This window comes from Marmota monax, unplaced genomic scaffold (assembly GCF_021218885.2).
Source record: "Marmota monax isolate L192 unplaced genomic scaffold, Marmota_monax_Labrador192_F-V1.1 WCK01_AAM20220418_F8-fsc00078, whole genome shotgun sequence".
In the NCBI taxonomy this organism is placed as follows: domain Eukaryota; kingdom Metazoa; phylum Chordata; class Mammalia; order Rodentia; family Sciuridae; genus Marmota; species Marmota monax.
The window spans coordinates 6,360,065-6,382,266 of NW_026694865.1; the positions used below are offsets into that span (position 1 = coordinate 6,360,065).

The window sequence follows — 22,202 nt, forward strand, 5'->3', positions numbered from 1 at the left end:
ACAGGAGGACTGCAAGCTCAAGGCCAGCCTCAGCAAGTTAGCAAGAACCTGTCTCAGAAAAAAAAAGGGGGCTGGGGAACGTAACTCAGTGGTAGAGTACGTGCCTAGCATGCACAAGGCCCTGGGCTTGCTCTCTAGCACTGAAAAAACAAAAACAAAAAACAGTGTTTCCATGGACAACTAAATCTCTGCAGGCAAATTTATGATCTTTTTAGAAAATTTAAATTTATATTAATTCTCTCTCCTCACACCCGCTCCACCACCACCACCAATATGAGGGATTGAACCCAGGGCTTTGCACAGCGCACTACCACTGAGTTACACCCCCATCCTTAAATTTAGGTCCTTAAATGTATTCTTAGGAAATGTCATTATCAGATTCAGCTGGATCCTCAAACCTGTAGAGCTAATTTTGCAGATGTTAGCCTTCAGTGCTTTCTTTTTCTCAACAATGGTGCTTGCTGTTCATTTTCTCAGTAAGACCATTAGTCTCTATGCGAGTCATTGGTTAAAGTGTTAGCCAGGGCAGGGCTGTGTCCTGCCATGACAGACCTTCTTCCTGGTGACTTTTATTGGCCTTTACCAACACCCAATTATCTGTTCTATAGCCCACAGCTCTCCCTGTCCTCATGGTATCATAAGGGACTGAGAAAGGCTCTTAGAACTGAAAGGCCCTTGACAATGGAGAGCTCTTTATCACTGTGCAAGGGAAAAATAGAATTGATGTGGTTTCACTAGGCCCTGAAGCTGACTCCCCACTGAGCACCTGCATATCAGTGACAATCTCAGCAACTACAACTGGCTTACACAGACCCAGAGAGATCCTGGGATCTCTGCCCTAGCCTGAGACAGACAAGCACACACAGACACGCTTCCGAGAGGGACCCCTACCGTGTCCTCATCGTCCACAGCAGCCTTGTGTTCCAGGAGCAGCCGCACGGCCTGCTCATGCCCTGCACCCGCAGCCCAGTGCAGGGCCACCCTGCCCACCTGCAGGAGGGAGAGGAAACTTATCACTGTCGCCCTCCACACCTGCCCCACCAGGAAAACTGGTCTGCAGGCTGAAAGGGCCTTTTGCTGGCTCTGGTGACCATCTGGCTGAGGACCCAGCCCCACTTTAGCCCCACTGTCCCTGACACAGCAGAAGGCAAAATAAACACAGTAAGACACAATGACTGCGTGCTTCTGTCCCCACCTAAAAGTCTCCACAGCTTCTCACTGCTCTTGGGACAGACTCCTAACTCTAGGGCCTACAGGATTGTGCGTGGCCTGGCAATGTACACCACTGCTTCCTCAAAAATGCCAAACAAATTCCCACCGCTAGACCTTTGTTCCTGCTAGTTGAACTTGAATTATTCCCCAAATCCCCAAGGCCTCCATCCCGAGTGCCTGGGGTTCTTCCCTCAGAATAGGGCTGAAAGGGCCTAACTGCCCACCTCATTCTCAGACTACCCTGCAGGTTCATCATGGGCTGTGGCCTCAGCACATCTGAGCTGGCTGAGGGTGGTCAGTTTCCCACCCAGAGTCTGCTCCTGCCTTCTGCAGCACTGTCCCCTCAGCTTATGAGGGGGACAATGAAAGGAAACACTGTGTGATCTCAGACAAGTCACATCTCCTCCCTGGGGGACAGGCTGTTCCTTCCTTCCTTCTTCCCATGCTCTTCCCTCTGCCTGGACAGTGCCCTTCCTCACCTGGCTCCTGGAAGCTTGCCCTGACCCCTCTAGGTGGGCAAACCCCCTCTGACCCTTCTCCCAGTGCTCTCAGGACAGCTTTTCACAGTGGGAAAGGACTTTAAGATGCTTTGCTTAGTGTCTGTCCTCCCCATCAGCCCATTGGCTCCACCAGGGCAAGAACCATGTCTGTCATGGGTTCTACTCTGTCCGTAGCACTAGCACAGGGCTGAGCAGAGTACGCCTTAATAAATAACTTAATGAATGAATGAATGAGCCAATGAGTGTGCAAAAGAAGGAATGAATTAGTGAATGTGGCGCTGGCATCCTATCATCCTACAAGGTCATGCTTCCTTGCATGTTGAGACCAAGGTTTCAGTCACCAACAACATGCTGTATGACCTAAAGTGACCTGTGGCCCGCTGCACTGCTTTGGACTATACACAGGGCTAGTACTTCCTGGCCTCCTTATCACTTCCAGGGAACAGTGATAAGTGAAGACCACTAGGAAGGAAGAGGACAAGTGCTCTGAAAACCAAGATATAATAGATACATCCCAGAACTCCTGTTACCATTATGTGCCCCAGGCTGCACCTGTCATGTCACCCCATATAATGTGACCTCTTTCTGCAGTCAGGAATCCTGCATCTACTCCTTCTAGCCAGGACCTGGCATCTTCTCCAAGAAGTTCCTGACAGTCAGAATTCCCAAGGCAGGGAGGTGTCTGTCCCTCATGTCCCCCACAGAAAGAATGGCTTCTCCCTCTTGTCCCCTTCACCAACAAGGCTATGTCTCCCCAACTCCTGCATGCAGCATTCCCTTGGGCCTCTGTCCCTCCCGGAACCTGCACTTTGCTGCCCATGGGCCAGCCCCTGACTGTTGACCTTCAGCCCCCTGTCCTTCTGTGGCTCTAGCCTTTGTCCTAGGTGTGTCTTTCTGATGGGTAACCAGGATTCAGAGTCGGAGCTCTGGAATTGCCTAACAGCATCCTGACCTTAATCCCTACCACTCCAGAGTCTCAGAGACCTCAAGAGGATGCAGACCCCGTACCTCCCGCCAAATTAGCACATGCAAAGCGTCTGTCTCCAGCTCAATGTACTGTCCCCCTGTGTGATGCTGTCACCTTGTGGGAGCCATTACTTACGTGATTTCTGGCCCGGATGTTAACCCTCCTCCCCATCAGCTCCTTCATCCTCCCAATGTTGTTCTTTTGGGCAGCCTCATGGAGCTGCCTCTCCAGGGGAAGTACTGAGGGGAGAAAGTGATGTGGGTTGAGCAGAAGGGTCTCCCATATTTTTTAAGGGCTGCTCTTGGCCAAATACAGTGGCATATGCCTGTAATCCCAGTGACTCAAGAGGCTGAGGCAAGAGGATTGCAAGTTCAAAGCCAGCCCCAGCAACTTAGTGAGGCCCTAAGCAACTCAGTGTCTCAAAATGAAAAATAAAAAAGGTCGGGGATGTGGCTCAGTGGTAAAGTGCTCCTTGGTTCTCCCAGTACCGAGAAAGGCGGGGGGGGGGGGGGAGGAAGAGCTTCTCTTGGGGAAGGGGAATGGAATTCATTCCCAGTGGAGTCAGTAGCTCCAGTCTGCATAGCTCAATCTGGTGCAGAAGGCAGCCAGGATTCCCTGTGTCAGCCTCAGGTGAGGCTGGAGGCTCATTGCTCCACTTCTACACCTTCACCTCCTTGTTCCACCCCTCATCCCCAGATCCCAGTCCTTCCACCTCTGCAATCTGAGGCCCACCCTGCTTTGCCTCCCCTGTGGTTTATTTTCTCCACTGTCACCCTGGTAGCTACGTCCTTATATCAGACTCTCAGACTGCTGGGAACTCAGAGCTGCCCCTGCCAACCTGTCACAAGCATTGGGGGGAATCAGTGCCACACGGCAAGTTAGCATCTGAGTTTGGAGAACACAAGGCTGGTGACATGGTCTGGGGCTCACCCCACCTAACCCCCAGTACTGCGGTTATCCTGACTGCTCTTAATTGTGAGACTCTGGTCTCCTTGGCTAGACCAGAAGCTTTTGGGGATCCCGGCCACTTCTGCTCATCCTGATCCATCCACAGCTCTCAGCAGACCCAAAGCTGGACACAGGAGAAATCTACAAAGCTCTGCTTCTATGAGTGTCACTATTAATCCCCAGACTAATGAATGCCTGACCCTACTCTAGAAGGGCTCAGATCCACCATAACAGGGGACAAATATTTTCTAGACCTTTGCACAGTCACTCCAGGGCAAGTAATTTTGTGTTTATGTTGGTGCCAAACCCACATCCCACATGTTTGGTCCAGTGTGAATGTTTGGATCCAGCCCTGGTGTATCCAGGGACAGGTGGTCATTCTCTTGACAGGGAAGGTTAGGATGCACTGAAGTGACAGGCCCGCCATGCAGTTTGCTTTTCCACAGCCTTCCAGATGTTAAAGAAAGTCACGGGCTCTCTAGGTCCTCATGGCGATGACTTGTGAGTGCCATAGTTTCTGCCTTAGGACCATTACATGGCCCTGGGTTCAACTCTGGAGGAACCATTTCTAGCTGTTGTGACTTACGTTACTTAATCACCTGGTGCCTCAGTTTCCTCATTTGCAAAATGGGGACATGAACTCTCCCCTGCAAAGTTCATATAATGATTAAAAATATATCTTGGGCTGGGGTTGTAGCTCAGCAGTAGCACACTTGCCTGGCATGTGTAAGGCACTGGGTTCAATTCTCAGCACCACATTCAAATAAATAAAGATATTGTGTATCCATCTCCAACTAAAAAAAAATTTTAAAAAAAATATATCTTTACCATCTTTACCACTATGTGCCCAAACCACCATCACCATCATCATTACCACTATTCCTCCAAGGCAAAGAGTCAGGGAATATTTTCTGTTGGCCAAAGACCTGGAGATGCCTCCTTCATTTAGGGGCCCCTGAGTCAGTGAAGCCCATCCAAGGAAAGGACTCCCTATTTACCTCCTGGCATCATTTCTTTCCATATGTTATTTTACATATTTATATTATCTACTTGCTCCTTTGTGTGTGTGTGTGTGTGTGTGCATGTACTGGGGATTGAATCCTGGGCACTTTACCACTATATATCTATCTAGCTCTTTTTTACTTACTTTTTTTTTAATTGTTTTTTTTTTTAGTTTTAGGAGGACACAATATCTTTATTTTTTATTTTTATGTGGTGCTGAGGATCGAACCCAGTGCCTCATGCATGCTAGGCAAGCGCTCTACCGCTGAGCCACACCCCAGCCCCTTTTACTTACTTTTTAAAAAATTTATATTTTCAGTTGTAGGTGAACACAATATCTTTATTTTATCTATTTATTTTTATGTGGTGCTGAGGATTGAACCCAGTGCCTTACATGTGTTATCAAGTGCTCCGCCACTGAGCCACAACCCATCCCTCTTTTTTTTTAATATTTATTTATTTATTTTTTTAGGTGTAGATGGACACAACACAATGCTTTATTTTTATGTGGTGCTGAGGATGGAACCCAGGTCCCGCCCACACTAGGCAAGCCCTCTACCGCTGAGCCACAATCCCAGCACCCCATCCCTCTTTTTTATTTTTATTTTTTTATTTTAAGACAGGGTCTCACTAAGTCACCAGGCCAGCTTATTCCTTTTAACATAAGCCCATGACAAGAGAGATTTTTGTCTGATTTGTTGATATCTATAGTTCCAAATTTGTGCCCTGGCACAGATCTGTTAAATAAATGTGTGAGACACAACTCATTCAATTTCCTGGGGTTGGAAGGTTGGCCTTTAGACTGTAAGATGTGCCCCAACTGAAATTCACTAGTCCCCTAGAAAAGTGAAATATAAGCTCAGGTTAACAGCAGGAAAGAAGCTCCAAGGGAAATGCAGCTTTACCCCAATACTTTAGAGGAGGGTATTTGAGAGAAATGCCACCTTCCAAGTGTGGTCTCCACTGATGGCTCCACTTTTCCCTGTCCCAAAGGGTCTGCCTTCCCTGAAAAGGTGAGGAGACCTTCTCAACATAGCATAACAGGCTTTAAAAGAATCTTTCTCAGATCCTAAGAATCTTTAACACATGCTGTCCTGCACTTACTTTTCTTTCTTTCTTTTTTTCTTTTTTCTTTTCTTTTTCTTTTTTTGGGGGGTGGGTACTGGAGATGGAACCCAGGAGCACTCTATCACTGAGCCACATCCCCAGCTCTTTTAATTTTTTTTATTTTGAGACAGGGTCTTACTAAATTGCTGAGGCTGGCTTTGAACTTGCAATCCTCATGCCTCAGCCTCCCAAGACACTAGGATTACCGGTGTGCATCACCGTGCCCGGCTGCACTTTTCTTTCCTCAACTTTTTGCCTGAAAACCACCATGACCTAGGTTCAGAGGAGCTAGCATTTCAGGTGTGAGCCAGCTGAGTGTGGGTTCCAGGCCCTACTATGCCACTTTCCAGCAGCACAATCCTGGGCTAGTCAAGTCCCTTTACAGGTCTCAGTTTCCTCAGTTGTAAAATTGAGGGACAGAAGAATCTATTCAGGTTCTTTCCAGTTTCTACACCCACTATGCTAGCTGAAGCTCAGGGGAGTGGCCTGGTTTGTATTGACAAATAACCAAGAGTCCCAATGGGGAACAAGCAGACACTCCATACAGTGACCAGAGAAGCTCAATTGACAATGAAAGCAAGTTCTGTCTATCTCTTCCACTCACCTCGCCTCATGTACCTTCCTTCCAGCCACAGCAAATGCACTGAGCCTTTCCCCATGCTCTGTCCTGCACCCAGAATCCCTCCCACATACTCCATTGCTACCCATGCTTTGAATGTGAAGCTCACTTGAGTTGAGGCCAGCTCCAGTGAGCTCTGCCCCAAGAAGAACCCCCTTAATTAACACTTTGAAGGAGCCCATCACTCCCAACACCATCCCTCAGCTGAGTGGATAGTTTGCTCCATCATATGGAACACCAGTGAGCTGTACTATGGGGATTTAATGAGGAGCCCTTGAGTTCAGGTATCAGGGCTCAGCCAAAGGCTGCAGGATTGAGGCTTCACAGTGCAGATACTGACATAATCCTCTCCCCTCTCCCACGCAGTGCAGCCAAAGCTACACCCAGGTTAGCTGGTGCCTCAGGAATATTACTACCCCACCTAGGAGTCCTGGCAGTGGGCACACTTCTGGAGGAAGTCTCTGGGGTGCCCTCATCCAGCTTGGAGCTGGCCTCAGCTCCTCTCCTCTGGGTTTCAGCTTCCCCATTTGATATGGTTTCCATTTCCCATCCAACTCCAACATTCTGAGAAAGCTGGGATCGCCAGCATTTCTACCAATTAATGGCCATGTGACCTTGCACAACTTACTTAATGGCCCTGTGCCTCAGCTATCTCATCTGCAAAATGGAGATAACAATAGGTCCTACCTGTGCGGCTGCAGTGAAGATTAAACATCATGCCTGACCTGCCTCAAGGCCCGGCACACAAAGCCAGTTCAGATCCAGTAAGGATCTCTATTACCTTTATTCTGTCTAGCTAATGTCTCCTTGGCCGCAGCTTCTAATTGGCCAGATGGGTGGCGCCCCCAAGTCCCAGAGGTGCGGCCAATGCCCCCCTTGGCCAGCTGTGCGTTCTGCTTGGAGCCATAAAGAAGCCCAAGACGGAGGTGGCCAGGCAGACCGCGCCAACCTCTCCCTTGGCTGCCCTACGCGAATGTCCGGGTCCTGTCAGCCCAGGCCCGCCGGAGTCACCCCTCCCGCGGCGCAGCCGACTCACAGCCGTGGGTCTCCCACGCCAGCTCCTCCTCCATCCAGCCGCCCCGCAGCCCCGTGCGCGGGTGCGCGGGTGCGCGGGTGTCCGGGCACGAGGCGCGCGTTCGCCGGCGCAGAGCCTGGGAGCACCGAGGGCGGATGCAGAGCCCGAGATAGGAGCGGCTCCTCCCGATCCTGCGCCCCTGCTACTGCTGCTGCAGGCGTCTGGTTACTCCCCCTCCTGCTTCTTCACCCTGCCCACCGCCCGGCGCCCTTCCTACCCGAATCAAGCCGGACAGGGCACGCTGGGCTCCTCAACAGTCCACCTGGGCGTGTCTGCCCCTGAGAGTTCGCCCCTCTCAAGGCCTCTGGCGGGCATCTCCCACCCTGGACTCAGGCGCCTTTGTCTGATCGCTCCCAGGATTAGAAAGTCAGACCCCTAAAGACTGGAGTAGGCATTTAAGGAACAGAAACCCCGACAAAGACTGCGAGTCTGTGAAAACATGATCAGATTCATTTGTGATCAGAAAAATACAGGTTACAATGACAATGAGGTGTAACACCAATAGACTGGTAAAAATAAGAAAGCTGGATGATGCCAAATGTCAGTGGGAATGTCGAGCTTTCCCAGCTGTCGCACTGCTGGTGGACTAGCCCGAGGCTGTCATTCTGGAACAAAGTCTGGCAGTAATGAGGGAAATTCACAGTGAGCTATTACTATGACCCTAAAATCTAATTCTTACATACAGAGCCCCAAAATTCCCTTTCAAGCCCCTAAACGGACACGTGGAAGAATGTTAGTTGCTGGATCACCAGGAGTTGGAGGCAGCCTAAATTGCTCGACATTGGGAGAGTGAATGGGTAAAATTTGGCACTATGCAGCCTTAGAAGCAAGGGGCCAGGGCCTGCCTGTAATCTCAGCAACTCAGGAGACTGAGGCAGGGGATAGCAAGTTCCAAGCCAGCCTTGGTAACTTGGGGAAACCTGTCTCAAATTTTTTAAAATGAAAAGGGCCAGAGATGTAGCTCAATGGGATTACACCCCTGGATTCAATCCCTAGTACTCCTGCCCCCCCCCCACCACCCAAAAGCAGCAAGGGACCAGGTGTGTTCATGGCAACATGGATGTAAACACCTATTGCTGGATGGAAAAATACCTGTAACACAACAGTAATAAAAATATTAAAAGTTTTAGCTGGGTGTGGTGGCCCACACCTGTCATCCCAGTGACCTGGAAGTCTGAGACAGAGGGATCACAAGTTTGAGGCCAGCCTCAGCAATTTAGATAGGCTCTAAGCAACTTAGTGAGACCTTACCTCAAAATTAAAAAATTAAAAGGTCTGGGAATGTAACACAGGGGTAAAGCACCCCTGGGTTCAATCCCAGGAACCAATATATATATATATATATATATATATATATATATATATATATATATGTATATATATATATAAAGAGTCAGGCACAGTGGTGCATGCATGTAATCTCAACTATTTGGGAGGCTGAGGCAGGGGGATCACAAGTTTGAGGCCAGCTTCATCAATTTAGTGAGACCCTCAGCAATTTAGGGAGACCCTGTCTCAAAATAAAAAATAAAAGAGCTGGGTATGTAGCTTAGTGGTAGATTGCCCTGAGTTCAATCCCCAGAACCAAAAAAACAAAACAAAACAAAACAAAAAAACAGTACATGCCAAAACTTAAATATTCAAAGACATACACAAACAAAAAGATACACATTAAACACATCAGAAGAGATTATATTTCAGACCAGTGGGGTGCCAGCTGCCATCCTTGATGTCTGTGCCCCTACATCTGCAGAGAAAAGAGGCTGCAGCTTTATCACCCTCCTGCAACCACTGCTACCTGGGTACTATCCATAGTCCTCCTAGCTTTCTCTGTGGAACCTGGAGATGAGACCCAAGAGGATGTAAATGAGCACTGGAAAGACCTACAGGGAATGAGGCCTCTCACCAGGCACAGGCCTGCTCATTCTCCCCAGAGCAGCTGCCCTGGCCCAGGCTGAACCACACACACCTATTGCTTCTAGATCAGCCTAGAAGGCCCTACAGGCTTTCTCTAGTAGGCTTCTCCAGCTCTGCTCTCAGGGCTCCTGCTCTGTAGCTTGGTAATGATGTATATCATTTCAAAGATGTTGGGGTTTGGGGGCACTGGGGATTGAACCCAGGGCTTCACCTTCTGGGCCAGCACTCTACCACTTAGCTATATACCAAGCACTTTTTTTTTTCTTTTAGATACAGGATATCACTGTAAGTTCGAGCTGACCTCGAACTTTCAATTTTCTTGCCTCAGCTTCCGAGTAGCTGGGATTACGGGCTTGCATTTACCCTCTGACCCAACAATCTCACTTTTAAGTACAGATGCCAGAGATACCCTGGTAAACACATCAAATACTACAAGCACATTGCTATTCTACTGTAGCGACAACAGACCGGAAATAGGGAAAATGTCCATCCGCAAAGAGACAGGTTGAATAAGCCACACAATGGAGAGTTCTGAGGCTATAAAAAGGATAGAGGATGATCCTGACTATTGCTGGAGATCTCTGCAGTGGGTTGTATGAATAAATATCCAGAACAGGCAAATCCAAAAAAGTCAATGAATGGTTGCCTAGCCATTCTAGGGGCGGGAGTGGGATGGGAAGACTACCTGAGAGGGTGGCTAATGGTTACATGACTCCGCAATACTAAAAATCACTGAGTTGCACACTTACGTAGGTGAGTTGTATGACATGTGAATTATGTCAGTAAAGCCACTACCAAAAAAATTCACAAAGCAAAAAGATTGTGTGTGGTATGCTACTGTAAAGAAAGGCAGAATATAGGATTGATTCAAACAGTATAAAGGCAAGCCACAAAAACAGTTATATGTCAATCAAGGGACAAAATGACTTTGAGGTTGTGGGTTTGGGATTTGTCATAGCAATTGTGAATGAAGCTGGGAAGAGAGTGACTAAAGGAATTGGGGATCAGAGGAGTCACTAGCCAGTCCTTCTGAGAAACCAAGTATGTACAGCTGCTGAAATGGACCCACAAGGGAGGCTCACGGGAGGTCTTGGGGATTGTTTCCACCACAGAGCCAATGTCTCCGGATCAGTCAGCATCTGTGGTGGTCTGGGGCCACTGCTGGTCAGCAGCCTCCTCAACTGGGAATAAAAATTGGATATGGAATGAAAGAGAATAAGAGCAAGATGGAAGCCACTAGTCATCTCTCCATCCATCACCACAGCATTCCGAGACTCCTTTGAAACGGGTAGATAAGCTGTCATGTAAAACAAAATTAACATTTAAAAGCATATGAAAAGTAAAATAAAACATATAAACAATGTTTGTTGAGTTGATAGCATAACTACACAGTGAAGTGACTTTAAAACAATAATGTGATTTGATGCTCCTAGTAGGATGTAGCCAGATGATAAGAAAATTTGTTATTTATTTATTTATTTTGCAGTGCTAGGGATTGAACCCAGGGGCTCACACATGCTAAGCAAGCGCTCTAACCACTGACCCACATCCCTAGTCCCAAGAAAAACTTTAAAAAATATTTTCTAGAATTATCTTGTTGATTATTATATCAGAATTGTTATTCTGAGGCTGTTTGGAGCATGAATGAGAATTCTGTTGAAGTCACCGGAAAGTGGGATTTCCAACATAAGAGAAAGAAAACATAGATGTCATTTGATGATGTTCCATCAAATCCCATTGTCTTGAGTTTGAGTTGATACTTACAATGTGTATTATGGTTTGGACATTAGGTGCCCCCACCCCACCCAAAGCTCATGTGTGAGACAATGCAAGAAAGTTTAAGAGGTGGAATGATTGGGTTATAATAGTCTTAACCTAAGCAGTGCATTGATTCCCTTGATGGGATTAACTGGGAGGTGACTATAGGCAAGTAGTGGCTGGAGGAGGTGGGTCATTGGGGATGTGACTTCAGGGTATATATTTTGTCCCTGGTCTGCAAAGTCTCTCTCTGTTTCCTGATAGCCATGTCCTGAGCTGCTTTCCTCCTCCACATGCTCCCGCCATGATGTTCTGCCTCATCTCAGGCATACAGCAATGGAATCAGCCATTTATGGACTGAGACCTCTGAAATAGGAGCCCCAAATAAACTCTTCCCCCTTAAACATTGTTCTTGTCAGGTCTTTTGGTCCAGTACCAAAAAAGCTGACTAAAACAATGTTTTATCAAAAAACAAAAAATGGACAAACATATCCTAGCTTGATCTGATGAATGGCCCTAGAAATAAGACCAACCCAACAGCAATGACCAGTAAGGAACAGCAATGCCTGGATTTCCATCTCTAAATACCACTTCCATTAAAAGGACCCAGGCCTCCCAGGAAACATGGAAGCTTCTAGGGCTGGTGACAGGAATATGGTGGCTGGTGCCAGGAACTTACCAGATCAAGCTGGAGTGTTTTGGCATGTCAACAGTAGGTTGAAGCAAAAGGTATCACAATCTGAGTACCAATAAGGAAAATAATATCAGTGGATAAAACATAGATCCTACTTTACAATGATAATAAAACAAAATACCACAGTGATCACTTCATACAATACTTGGAAGTCATCTCATTATTTGGAAAATTGGTAAATAAAAGGAAAAACCACAAAAGGAAGGAATGCTTTCCAACAGGAACTGTACCTTAATCAAATAGTTGATGAGAAGGAGTTTCACATTTGATAAGTATGCCAGTCAATAAACAGAGAAAGTACAACAGAAGTAGAACACCATCAATTTTTAAAAGCCAGCTTAATAAATGTATAGAGAATATCATTAATGGCTGCTGAATGTCATACAAAGGGGGACAAGATTCTGTGCACCTTGTGATGGAAATACATATCACTTCTAAGAAAGAAGCCTTGCCAAGACTCTCTTTTTATCAGTCTGCCGATTTATAGAAAATACAGGAGTCAGGAGAACATGATAGATGACATCATGGGGAAGGGATTGGCAAAGCCTAGATTTCAAGAATCTCTACAGGACAAATGGTCCAGTATCTTCAACAAATGAATTATGTGTGTGTGTCTGTGTGTCTGTGTGTGTATGAGAGAGAGAGAGAGAGAGAGAGAGAGAGAGAGAGAGAGAGAGAGAGAGCTAGAGAGAGAGAAGGAGAGAGAGGAAGAGAGAAAAAAATTTTTTAATTCTTTTTTTTTTTAGTTGTAGATAGACATGATACCTTTATTTTATTTACATATTTTTATGTGGCGCTGAGAATCAAACCCAGAGCCTCACATATGCTATGCGAGATCTCTACCACTAAGCCACAACCCCAGCCCTGGAGAGGAAATTTATAGATTAAGAGAATCAAGAGACAATTAGAGGACCTTAAATGAAATGAATAAGCCAAGCACAGAAGCACAAATATTACACATTCTTACTTATATGTGGAAGCAAAAAGTTGATCTCAAAGAAGTAGAGGATGAACCAGGCGGGGTGGTACACACCTGTAATTCCAGTTACTTCAGAGGCTGAAGATTCGAAGCCAGGGGCTGGGGATGTGGCTCAAGTGGTGGGGCGCTCGCCTAGCATGCATGAGGCACTGGATTCTCAGCACCACATAAAAGTAAAATAAAGATATTAAAAAAAAAAGATTCGAAGCCAGCCTCAGTAACTTAAGAAGACCTTCAGCAAATTAGCTCAAAATAAAAAGGACTTGTAGCTCAGGGGTAAAGCACCCGTGGTTGAACCCGTGGGTTCAACCTCTGATATTTAAAAAAAAAAAAAGGAAGAGGAGAAGGAAGAGAAAAATAGAGTAGTGATTACCAGAAGCTGGGAAGATGTAAGAGAGAGAGATGACTAACAAGTACAGGAATGCAGTTGGATAGAAGGAATAACTATGTTTGACAATAACTAATTGAATATTTTGAAATAGCTAGCAGAGAGAATTTGAACGGTTCAAACACAAATAATAAATGTCTGAGGTGATGCATATGTCAATGACCCTGATCTGATTATTATATATTATATTAATGTGTTGAAATATTACAGTGTATCTCAAAAAATCCATACACTTACAATGTGTCAATTAAATTCCCATGTAATTTTGCTAGCTATTGCCAAATTTCTCTCCCCGTAAGATCCATTCTATTTTGCATTCCCATCACCAGCACATGAGAGTGCCTCTTTCCCCCAGCCTTTCTAACAGAACATATTACAGTCAAGCTTGGATTACTGCCAATAAGTTAGGTAACTCATAATTTTAATTTGCATTTCTATCATTACAAGCAGTTGTTTATTTTTTTGGGTGTTTAAAAGTCACTTTCAGTTTTTTTATGAAAACAATGTGTTCTTATCTTTAGTTCATTTTCTTTATACTTATTAATCCTTAATTTTTTAATTTTTTTTTTTTTTTTGTACTGGGGATTGATCCCAGGAGCACTCTACCAGTGAATTACATCCCCAGCCTTTTTTTTTTTTTATTTTGTGAAGGTTTTGCTAAATCGCCCAAGCTGGCCTTGAATTTTTAGTCATCTGCCTTAGCCTCTCAAGTAGCTGGAATTAGAGGCCTGCACCACTGTGCTTGGCTGTGCTCACTAGCCTTTTTCAAACAAAAGAGCACACACACACACACACATGAAATATTGGCTAGTCTTATGCCAACACTTGGGAGCCAGAAATTGCATGGGTCTCCTTTCTGCTTAGAGTCTTCAGTATAAGGTGAGGCCTAGAGTGCTAGGGGAGGGAGGGGGCGGCAGAAGGTCCTGACTGAGAGGCACTGGGTGCAGCCAATGGGAGAAGCAGCTGAGTTGAGAAGGCTGTGTGGTTGTGGTGGGAGGGAGAAAGCCCCTGTGGTGACAGACTTCTTACTTTCCGCTTCTGCTCTTATTTCTAGCCCAGGGCTAGGAAATCTGAGCTCCAGTCCAGGTTTGCATTGCTCAGAGGGATGACTCTGGAGAAGTCTCTCCTAGCCTAAGAAAATAGGATCCCAAGGTCAAGGCCAGCCCCAGCAACTTAGCCAGACCCTATCTCAAAATAAAAAATTAAAAGTGTTGGGGATGTAGCTCAGCGGTAAAGTGCTCTGGGTTCAATCTCAGTACTGGGGCAGGGAGGGGAGGTTATATGTGATAAATAATGTCAAAGGAAGAAACTATTAACTAAAAGGAGGTAGGGCCAAATATTTTTCTAGTCCTTGGGCACTTCCTTCACTCAAAGACCTCAGAAATTGGACTTACCCACATCTCCCATGGCTTGTGTATCCATGTCTTCCTAAGTCTAGTTCTAGCTCTGCTGATCTCTACCTATGTGATCCTCAATTTCCTCATCAGTAAATGATACTCCTCCAACCACTCCACCCCACCCCAACCCCCGTGGTGTGGGATAAGGAACTCAGGGCCTGGAGCATGCTAGGCAAATGAGCTATACTTCCAGCCCAGATGATTGATACCTTTTGTATGTTTGGGGATTGGGGGAGAACCCTGGGGCACTTAACCACTGAGCCACATCCCAACCCTTTTTTCACTTTCTATTTCATTTTTTAATTTAGAGACAGGATCTCACTAGTTGCTTATGGCCTTGCTAAATTGCTGAGGCTGTCTTTGAACTTGTGATCCTCCTGCCTCAGCCTCCCAAGCTACTGGAATTACAGCCATGAGCCACCACACCTGGCTCCAGATGATACTTTTTAATAGGGTTGTTTTAAAATGCCTAGAGCAATCCCCAGCACATAGTGGGTGCCCCAGTATAGTGGTGGTGACTACCTTCTTGCTTTCCATCTGCCATCTGTGCTATCCCACTTCATCATCTTGACAACCCTGTGGAGCAAATGCTACTATATCGAAGCTCCTTTTTATAGAGGAAACAAGTGAGGCTCAGAGAGATTAATAGTTTGCTTGGGGACAAGCAGTGGAGAGCTTAGAGCGGCCTCTAAGTGTGACTCTTTCCAAAAGCGAACTCAGTCGACCCCATGACGCTGCACCCAGTGCTCAGGTGCCGAGACGGGGTGAAGACGCAGGTCCGCTGGGGCACCCCACCTCTAGGAGACGACTCTGTCGCCAAAAAGGAAAGAGATCTGGGGGGAAGGCTCAGAAAACAGCTCAATCATGGACCCGACGCAGAGGACCCAGACCACGAGGCTTCCAGCAAGAGCGTCCAGCTTCTCTGCACTCAACCTCCCTCCCTCCCGGAACTCCGCGGCGGCGGGCGGAGGCGCAGGACCCCGCTGCAGTTCCGGTTGTTAACGAGAGGGGGAGCCAGAACCAGGGAAGAGCCGCTGTCTGTCAATACCGTAATTTCCACAGTTGTGTGCACTCATGATCTGTCCCCAGGACTAGCACGATGGTGACTCGGGCCAGAGCCGCGCAAAGAGGAAGAGGTTAGGGATACAGGATGTTGTCTATCCTGAGCCACAAAGGCTGGATCCGCTGTGAAAGGCTTCTCCTGGAGTCCACTTGCTCCGAGTCTCCCCCAACAGGCGCCTCCCCGCCGTGCTTCCTGCTGAGCTGTTTTCTGAGGTTTTCCGGAAAATTGCCGGTGAGGGTACCGAACACCAGGCCAAGGACTCAAGACCTTGGGGACAGGATAAGGTAGAGGCCTGGCGACGAGATTTAAGTAAATGTGGGATTAACTGCCCGTTAAAGCCTCAGGACTTTCTAACTAAGGATAAGAGAATGAGAATTTGTAAACTGCTGTGAGTCCCTGCCAAAGGACAGTGTATTTTAAAAACCTTTAGGAAAAGGGAACCGCTGAACTCAAAATGAACTTCTAAAGGTCTAATTTCTGAAACTAACAGGTGGGAGAGAGATGTTTGCCTGGAGAAAAGATGGGCTGACTTGGGCTTCTGGGTTGAGGAGAGGCAGCTTCTGTGATCTGGGTTCCAGAGCAGGGGCAGGGTCCTGCAATTTGGTAACTCTGCCCTGACAACCCAGTGCACCTGGGCACATGGGTCTTGTTCCCAGGCCTCTGGAAAAATGGAGCACATCCAGACATAGTAGTACAGTGTAATCCCAGCTCCGTGGGAGGCTGAGGCAGGAGGATTACAAGTTTGAGACCAACCTAGGCAATTTAGTGAGACCCTGTCTCAAAATGAAAAATTGAAAGAGCTGGGGAATGTAGCTCAGTGGGAAGGCACCCCTGGGTTCAATCCCCAGTACCCCCCCACACACACACACACAAAGTGGGTACTGCCATATGCAGTGTCCTTGGGTAGTGCCCAAAGCCCAGGGTTCTGCTTGTGAGACAAAAGGATGGTCATAGAGGAAGCAAGGCAAAGAGAAAGGAAAAGGGGAGCTGAGAACTGAGAGGCTGAGCCAGTCAGTCAAGGTGTGGGACACCTGTAATCCTAGTTACTATGGAGATTAAATCATAGAAAAAAAATCACAAATTTGAGGCCAGCTTGGGCAATTTAAGTGAGACTCTTTCTCAAAATAAAAATTTTACAGAAGGTCTTGGAGCTTTGCCCAGTGGCTGTATCATAATCAATGAAGTTTATCTGAAGCACAATTATTGCTAATTAAAATCTTTTCCCAATATCCCAGTGTGACAACTTGCAATATAATCACCATTGGCATTTTTTGACAGTCTCTATGGAGACTTAAAAAAAAAAAATCTCAGGATGTAGCTCAGTGATAGAGGCTTATCTAGCATGTGCAAGGAGGACCTGGGTTCAATCTCTAGGAGGAGAAAGAAACAAACAAAAGCTCCGAGGCTGGAGTTGGGCAAGACCTTCACCCTGCAGGCCTCAGTTTGCTCATCTGGAATGTAGAGATATTACCTAATGCAAAAGGCTACCGTGAGAATTCAACAAAATGGTGTTCCAGAAAGTGCTCTATAACCAGTACAAATCCTAGGCAGGAAACCTCCTCCATGGAAACTCCCAGGTTGCTCCAAATCCAGGTGCAGCTCTTGCCTGGGTGCTCCCAGTATTTGATACCTGGCCTGCTGGAGGGAACTCTTTTGCAGACCTCTTTCCTGTTCCCCCAACTCCCTCAGACACACCTACTCACAATGGAATCCTTGCCAGACTGTGACCTTCTCAAGGCGGAGATGGGTGGCTGATTCATCCCTGCATTCATTCAAAAATACCCCCTGATAAGACTTGGCAAAATGTTACTAAAGTTCATCTAAGAAAAAAAAAAAAAAGCCTGTAAAAACAGACAGCAAAGTTATGAAAACAAACAGCAGTGGAAGTGGAGATGGGAACAGATACTGAAACAATTTGACAGCAGCTATCAAAATTTTTTTTAATGTACATCCCCTTTATGCTGACAACTCCATCTCTTAGAATATGTACTACAAAAAGATAGCAGTAATGAACAAGATAAATGTGCGAGGATGTCTGCTGATATATATATATATATATATATATATATATATATATATATATTTTGAACTGTAGGAAAGACCTGGAAACAACCCAATGGCCCATCAATAGGGGATGGTGAAATAAATTGTGATACAGCCATATAAAGCAATGCTGAGCAGTTGTTAAAAACAAAGGAGTGAGTGCTGAGGTAGAAGAATCACTAAGAGATAGCAAGAGTCAGAACAGGAAGTACAGTAGGAGTCCATGTCTTTAAAAATGTTCTCCTACTACTGCCTTGGAGCCTTCATTTATCAAATTTCCCTTCCCAGTCCCAGAATGACAATCTGGTAGATACTTTTGTTTTACTTTATTTTTTGCAGTCCTAAGGATTGCATGCCAGGCAAGCGGGTCTACCACTGAGCTACATCCCAGCCTTTTTAAAATTTTATTTTGAGACAGGGTCTCACTAAATTACAAAGGCTTGCCTTGAACTTGGGATCCTCCTGCTGGAATTACAGGCCTGTACTGCCACTCCCAGCCAGTCTATGCCCTTAACCACTCTGTGTCACCTTAGTCTCACAAGACCTTGAGTGGGACTTGTCTTGGGATTTCAGCAGGCGTGCTACATGTCATTAACTAGATATACCGAATTAATATAATGATTACCCTGCTGATAAACATGTAGATTCTTTCTTTCTTTTTTTAAAATTTTTTTTATTATTAGTTGTTCAAAACATTACAAAGCTCTTGACATATCATATTTCATACACGGATTATGAACTCCCATTTTTACCCTGTATACAAATTGCAGATTCACATAACATGTGGATTATTTCTAGTTTCGTGCTGTTTGTGAGCAGAGCTGTGTTTCACTTTTTCAGCATGGAAGTTTTTGTGCACTGTGCAAGTATTTCCATAGGTTAGATTTGTAGAAGTCTCAATTCTTTAGTCAAAGGGTAAATTTAAATGTGGATACTATTCCAAATACTGTTATTTTCACTTTGACTAAAGAATTAGTTCCAGTCTGGCAGTTGAAATGGGATTTCTTTGTTATTTTGTTGTTAGACTTTTTTTTAGGCACTGAAAATTAAATTCAGGGCCTCATGCATGCTAGCCAAGCACTCTACCATTGAGCTACATCCTCAGCATTTGCTTTATGTTTCTTTAATGATGAGTGCAAGTGAGCATCTTTTCATGTATTTACTGTTTAAAATTTTTCTTTTCTTATGAATTTTCTGCTAACATTCTTGGACTGCATTTGAATTTGGTTGCCCTTTTTTCAAATATTACTTAAAGAGTACCCCTTTATCTTATAATGATTGCAAATAGTTTTTTGTAGTGGTCATGTATGTATGGTATTTATTTATTAATTTATTTAGGGAGATGTACCGGGGATTGATCCTAAAGGGGCTTTAAAACTGAGCTACATAGCCAGCCCTTTTATTTTTTATTTTATTTTTTAAAGAGAGAGAGAGAGAGAATGAGAATTTTTAATATTTATTTTTTAGTTTTCGGCGGACACAACATCTTTTTTTTTTTTTTTTTGTTTGTATGCGGTGCTGAGGATCAAACCCGGGCCGCACGCATGCCAGGCAAGCGTGCTACCGCTTGAGCCACATCCCCAGCCCCTTATTTTATTTTTTTGAGATAAGGTCTCACTAAGTTGCCCAGGCTGGCCTCAAACTTTCAAACCTCCTGCCTCAGCCTCCTGAGTTGCTGGGATTACAGGAACATCACTACACCCAGTTCCGACTTTGTTCTTTGATAACCTTTTTGATTCAGGTTTTTCATTTTTACATGTTCAAATTATCAGTCTTGTACTCTACGGCTTCTTTATTTTGGAAGATACCTCCCTTTCCTCTTTCAGAATTTTCATGCTAGTCTCAAATGTTCATTTTTCCAGATGAATGTTCATTTTTCTAAGGCTTCTTCCCCAAATCCTATCTGTGTTTGGATCAGAATCACTCTCAGTATATAGATCCAGTAGAGAAAATGCCCAGCCTATGACTGAAGGGGTCATAGGGAATCTTTTTTCCCAGAGGACATAGAGGCTTAGTGAGGGTTGGCCAGGCCTTCCCAAGGAGGCCCCAGGGTGCTAGCACCTAAGAATGTACCCCTGGCATTCCAGAGAGCCTAGAACACAACCCCAAGCTCCTGGCCTCGCGCTGCGGGACTCCCTCATGCAAGCAGTCCTTGGAGGCCCAGGAGAGGAGCCAGATGTGCCCTCAAAGAGCTGATTCATGAGTAGGAGATTTCCCAGAGCCACACCTTGTTGCAGAGACCAAGCACAGTGACGCCTTTGAGGCAAATCCTACTGGTCTCAAAGTCACAGTGTTGGGGAGAGGCAGGGACCTGCTGCAGAACCACAGGAACAGGAGGCTGCTGTGGGCACAGTCCTGCAGGCCCGCCTTCCTGCCCAGCCCAAGCTCTGCGGGCTCCTTTCCAATCCTGGAGCCCCAGACTGCAGCATCGGCCCTGCTTCCCCAGGCAGGGGCTCACGTGGGCCCCAAAGGCTTTCCCAGGATACCAGGAAGACCAAGTGGGCATTCACTTATCCAGCCATTATTTATTGAGTGCTTACTGTATGCTAGTCAGTGTTCTAAGCTCAAAGGATTGCAGCAGAGAATTAAAAAGAACAAACTTCCTACCCTCCTGGAGCTTACAGACATAAGCTATAAAAATTATCAAAATAAATATGTAGATATATTGGGAGACAAGTGCTATGGGGAAAAATAGGGCAAGGAGGGAGAATTGGGAGTTGGGGTAGGAAGTGGTCTCATTCCCCAGGGTGACCATGCTGGGGGACTTCCACTTGGCCTCAGACCCCTAGGAAAGCTGGCCTGAAGGCTGGTATCCTGGCTCTGGCTGGGTTCAGCCAAAGGGGAGGGCTGAGCTAGGGGTGGGGTTCATCCCTGTCGCCTCCCTACAGAGTCATGGCTCCTGACAGGTGCTCCACTCCCACCATTCTCTCCTTCCTAATCGCAGCAGCTACATCCGGCCAAATTTGGGAATAGCAAAGCCTACCGTAGCTCAGGGCTCTGGCACTGCACTGTCCCTCGGGGCTTCCTTATCCATATTTCACATCTGTAAGTCATCCTTGAATAAACTTAATTTGAGTGCTGTGCTCTGTTGAATGCTGAGAAGCACAGTGACATTTGAGCAGGCTGCAAGGCAGTAGGGTCATAGCTATGGGCAGAATGTTCTAGGCAGAGGAAACTGCCAGCACAAAGGCTGGAGGTGGGGGGTGTGCCTGACCTATTGGAAGAAAAGCAAGGAAACCAAAGGAAAGCAGACGCAGTGACAAACGCCTGTAATCCCAGTGGCTCTGGAGGCTGAGGCAGGAGGATCACAAGTTCAAAGTCAGCCTCAGCAATTTAGTGAGACCCCGTCTCGAAATAAAAAATAAAAATGGGCTAGGGATGTGGTTCAGTGGTTAAGTGCTCGTGGGTTCAGTCCCTGGTACAAAGGACTGGGTAGGTAGCTCAGCTGCAGAGCTCTTGTCTAGCAAGGGCAAGACCCCAGGTTCAATCCCAGCCTCCCTGCCTCCCCCCACACACAAAAAGAAAGCTGAGCTGGTGCAAACAGAGGGATGGAGATGTTGAAATAGCAGCAAAGAGGAGAGCGTTTGGAGGTGGGGACTCAGCTTTTGCCAGAGTGAGGAGGACTAAAGAGCTCTGAACTAAGTGGTGACATGACCTTTAACAGTGTCACTCTGGCTGCTGGGTTGAGAACAGACCATGGGGACAAGGGTAGAAACAGGGAAGCTGGTGAAGGGGGTGCTGCATCATCCCAGGAAAGATAGAAAAGGCTCAGAGGCTGTGGGAAGCATCAGAAGAGGCTGGTGTAGAGGTGGAACCAGCAGGATTTGCTGTGGCGTGTAGGAGGAAGGTGATGAGGGTGGCTTCATTGTTCATGGTCTGTTGTATTTAGCAAGGCTTTTACGCTTTGGGTGGAATCCCTATATCCACCCAGCCTGACCCTAATTCCCTGTCCCTCAGTGTATATGGGGGTCTGGGGAGGGGCACATGTGCAGTCCCCAAGGCTGTACACATCTCCTCTGGCAGAACTATGGGTCTGCTAGCGTCTGCCAGGAAGGGTCCTCATTTAAGTCACAGACCCCTTTGCCTGCAGCTGGCTGCCTTCTGGTCCCTGGTCTGGGGTGGAAGAGAGGACTCAGCCCCTGAGGCACTGGGAACGGAAATGATACCCGATCCTCAGAGGCACCCAGCAGGCTGACTGTTCCTGTATCAGTGTCCTGCTTTCAGGGCACTCCCAGACCCCTGCCCTTCAGCTGGAGCTGAGGGTCAAGCAGCCCTGAATGTGACAGGTTTCCTCTTCCACCACTTGCTTGGCTGGTTTCCCTGTAGGCTCCAGGCCTGTGTGGGGGCAGATGAGGCCTTGAGTGAAGAACCTCCTCAGGGGTGGCCCAGCCCCTTCCTCGGAGTCCTTGGCAGCCCTTTTCCCTCCTGTTGGACATGGTCTTTCAGAATCCTGGGTTGGGAGGCCTCCTCCCGTGGCATCCTGTGTGGGGCCCTCTGGCTGGATTCCCATTGCCTGAGACCCTGAACTCAGGC

At 46.5% G+C, this 22,202-nt stretch overlaps 1 protein-coding gene, 1 long non-coding RNA gene and 2 other non-coding genes across 7 annotated transcripts in view; 2 read left to right on the forward strand and 2 right to left on the reverse strand.

The window, feature by feature from the left end:
• The window catches only part of Ankdd1a (ankyrin repeat and death domain containing 1A), a 29,624-nt gene extending 22,063 nt beyond the window's left edge, over positions 1-7,561 (reverse strand). For both annotated transcript variants that reach the window (XM_046426650.2, XM_058573285.1), the window contains exons 1-3: positions 7,392-7,561; positions 2,815-2,918; positions 892-990 (exon numbers count right to left, since the gene is read on the reverse strand). In XM_046426650.2, coding sequence (XP_046282606.2) covers positions 892-990; positions 2,815-2,918; positions 7,392-7,425 — 237 coding nt within the window. In that variant the 5' untranslated portion in view covers positions 7,426-7,561. The remainder of the gene's footprint in view (positions 1-891; positions 991-2,814; positions 2,919-7,391) is intronic.
• LOC124080628 (uncharacterized) overlaps positions 1-22,202 on the forward strand; it is a 39,327-nt gene that overhangs the window by 6,080 nt on the left and 11,045 nt on the right. Inside the window, exon 3 of one of the 3 annotated variants that reach the window (XR_006847749.1) lies at positions 10,460-10,710. The exons of the other annotated variants lie outside the window; for them this stretch is intronic. This is a non-coding gene — a long non-coding RNA (uncharacterized LOC124080628). Of the gene's footprint in view, positions 1-10,459; positions 10,711-22,202 lie in introns of those variants that run through there. 3 annotated transcript variants of the gene reach the window in all.
• On the reverse strand, positions 4,838-4,909 carry Trnaa-agc (transfer RNA alanine (anticodon AGC)). Its single transcript has one exon. It is a non-coding gene; the product is annotated as a tRNA-Ala (tRNA).
• Positions 16,776-16,916, forward strand: LOC124080671 (U4 spliceosomal RNA). Its single transcript, XR_006847758.1, has one exon. It is a non-coding gene; the product is annotated as a U4 spliceosomal RNA (small nuclear RNA).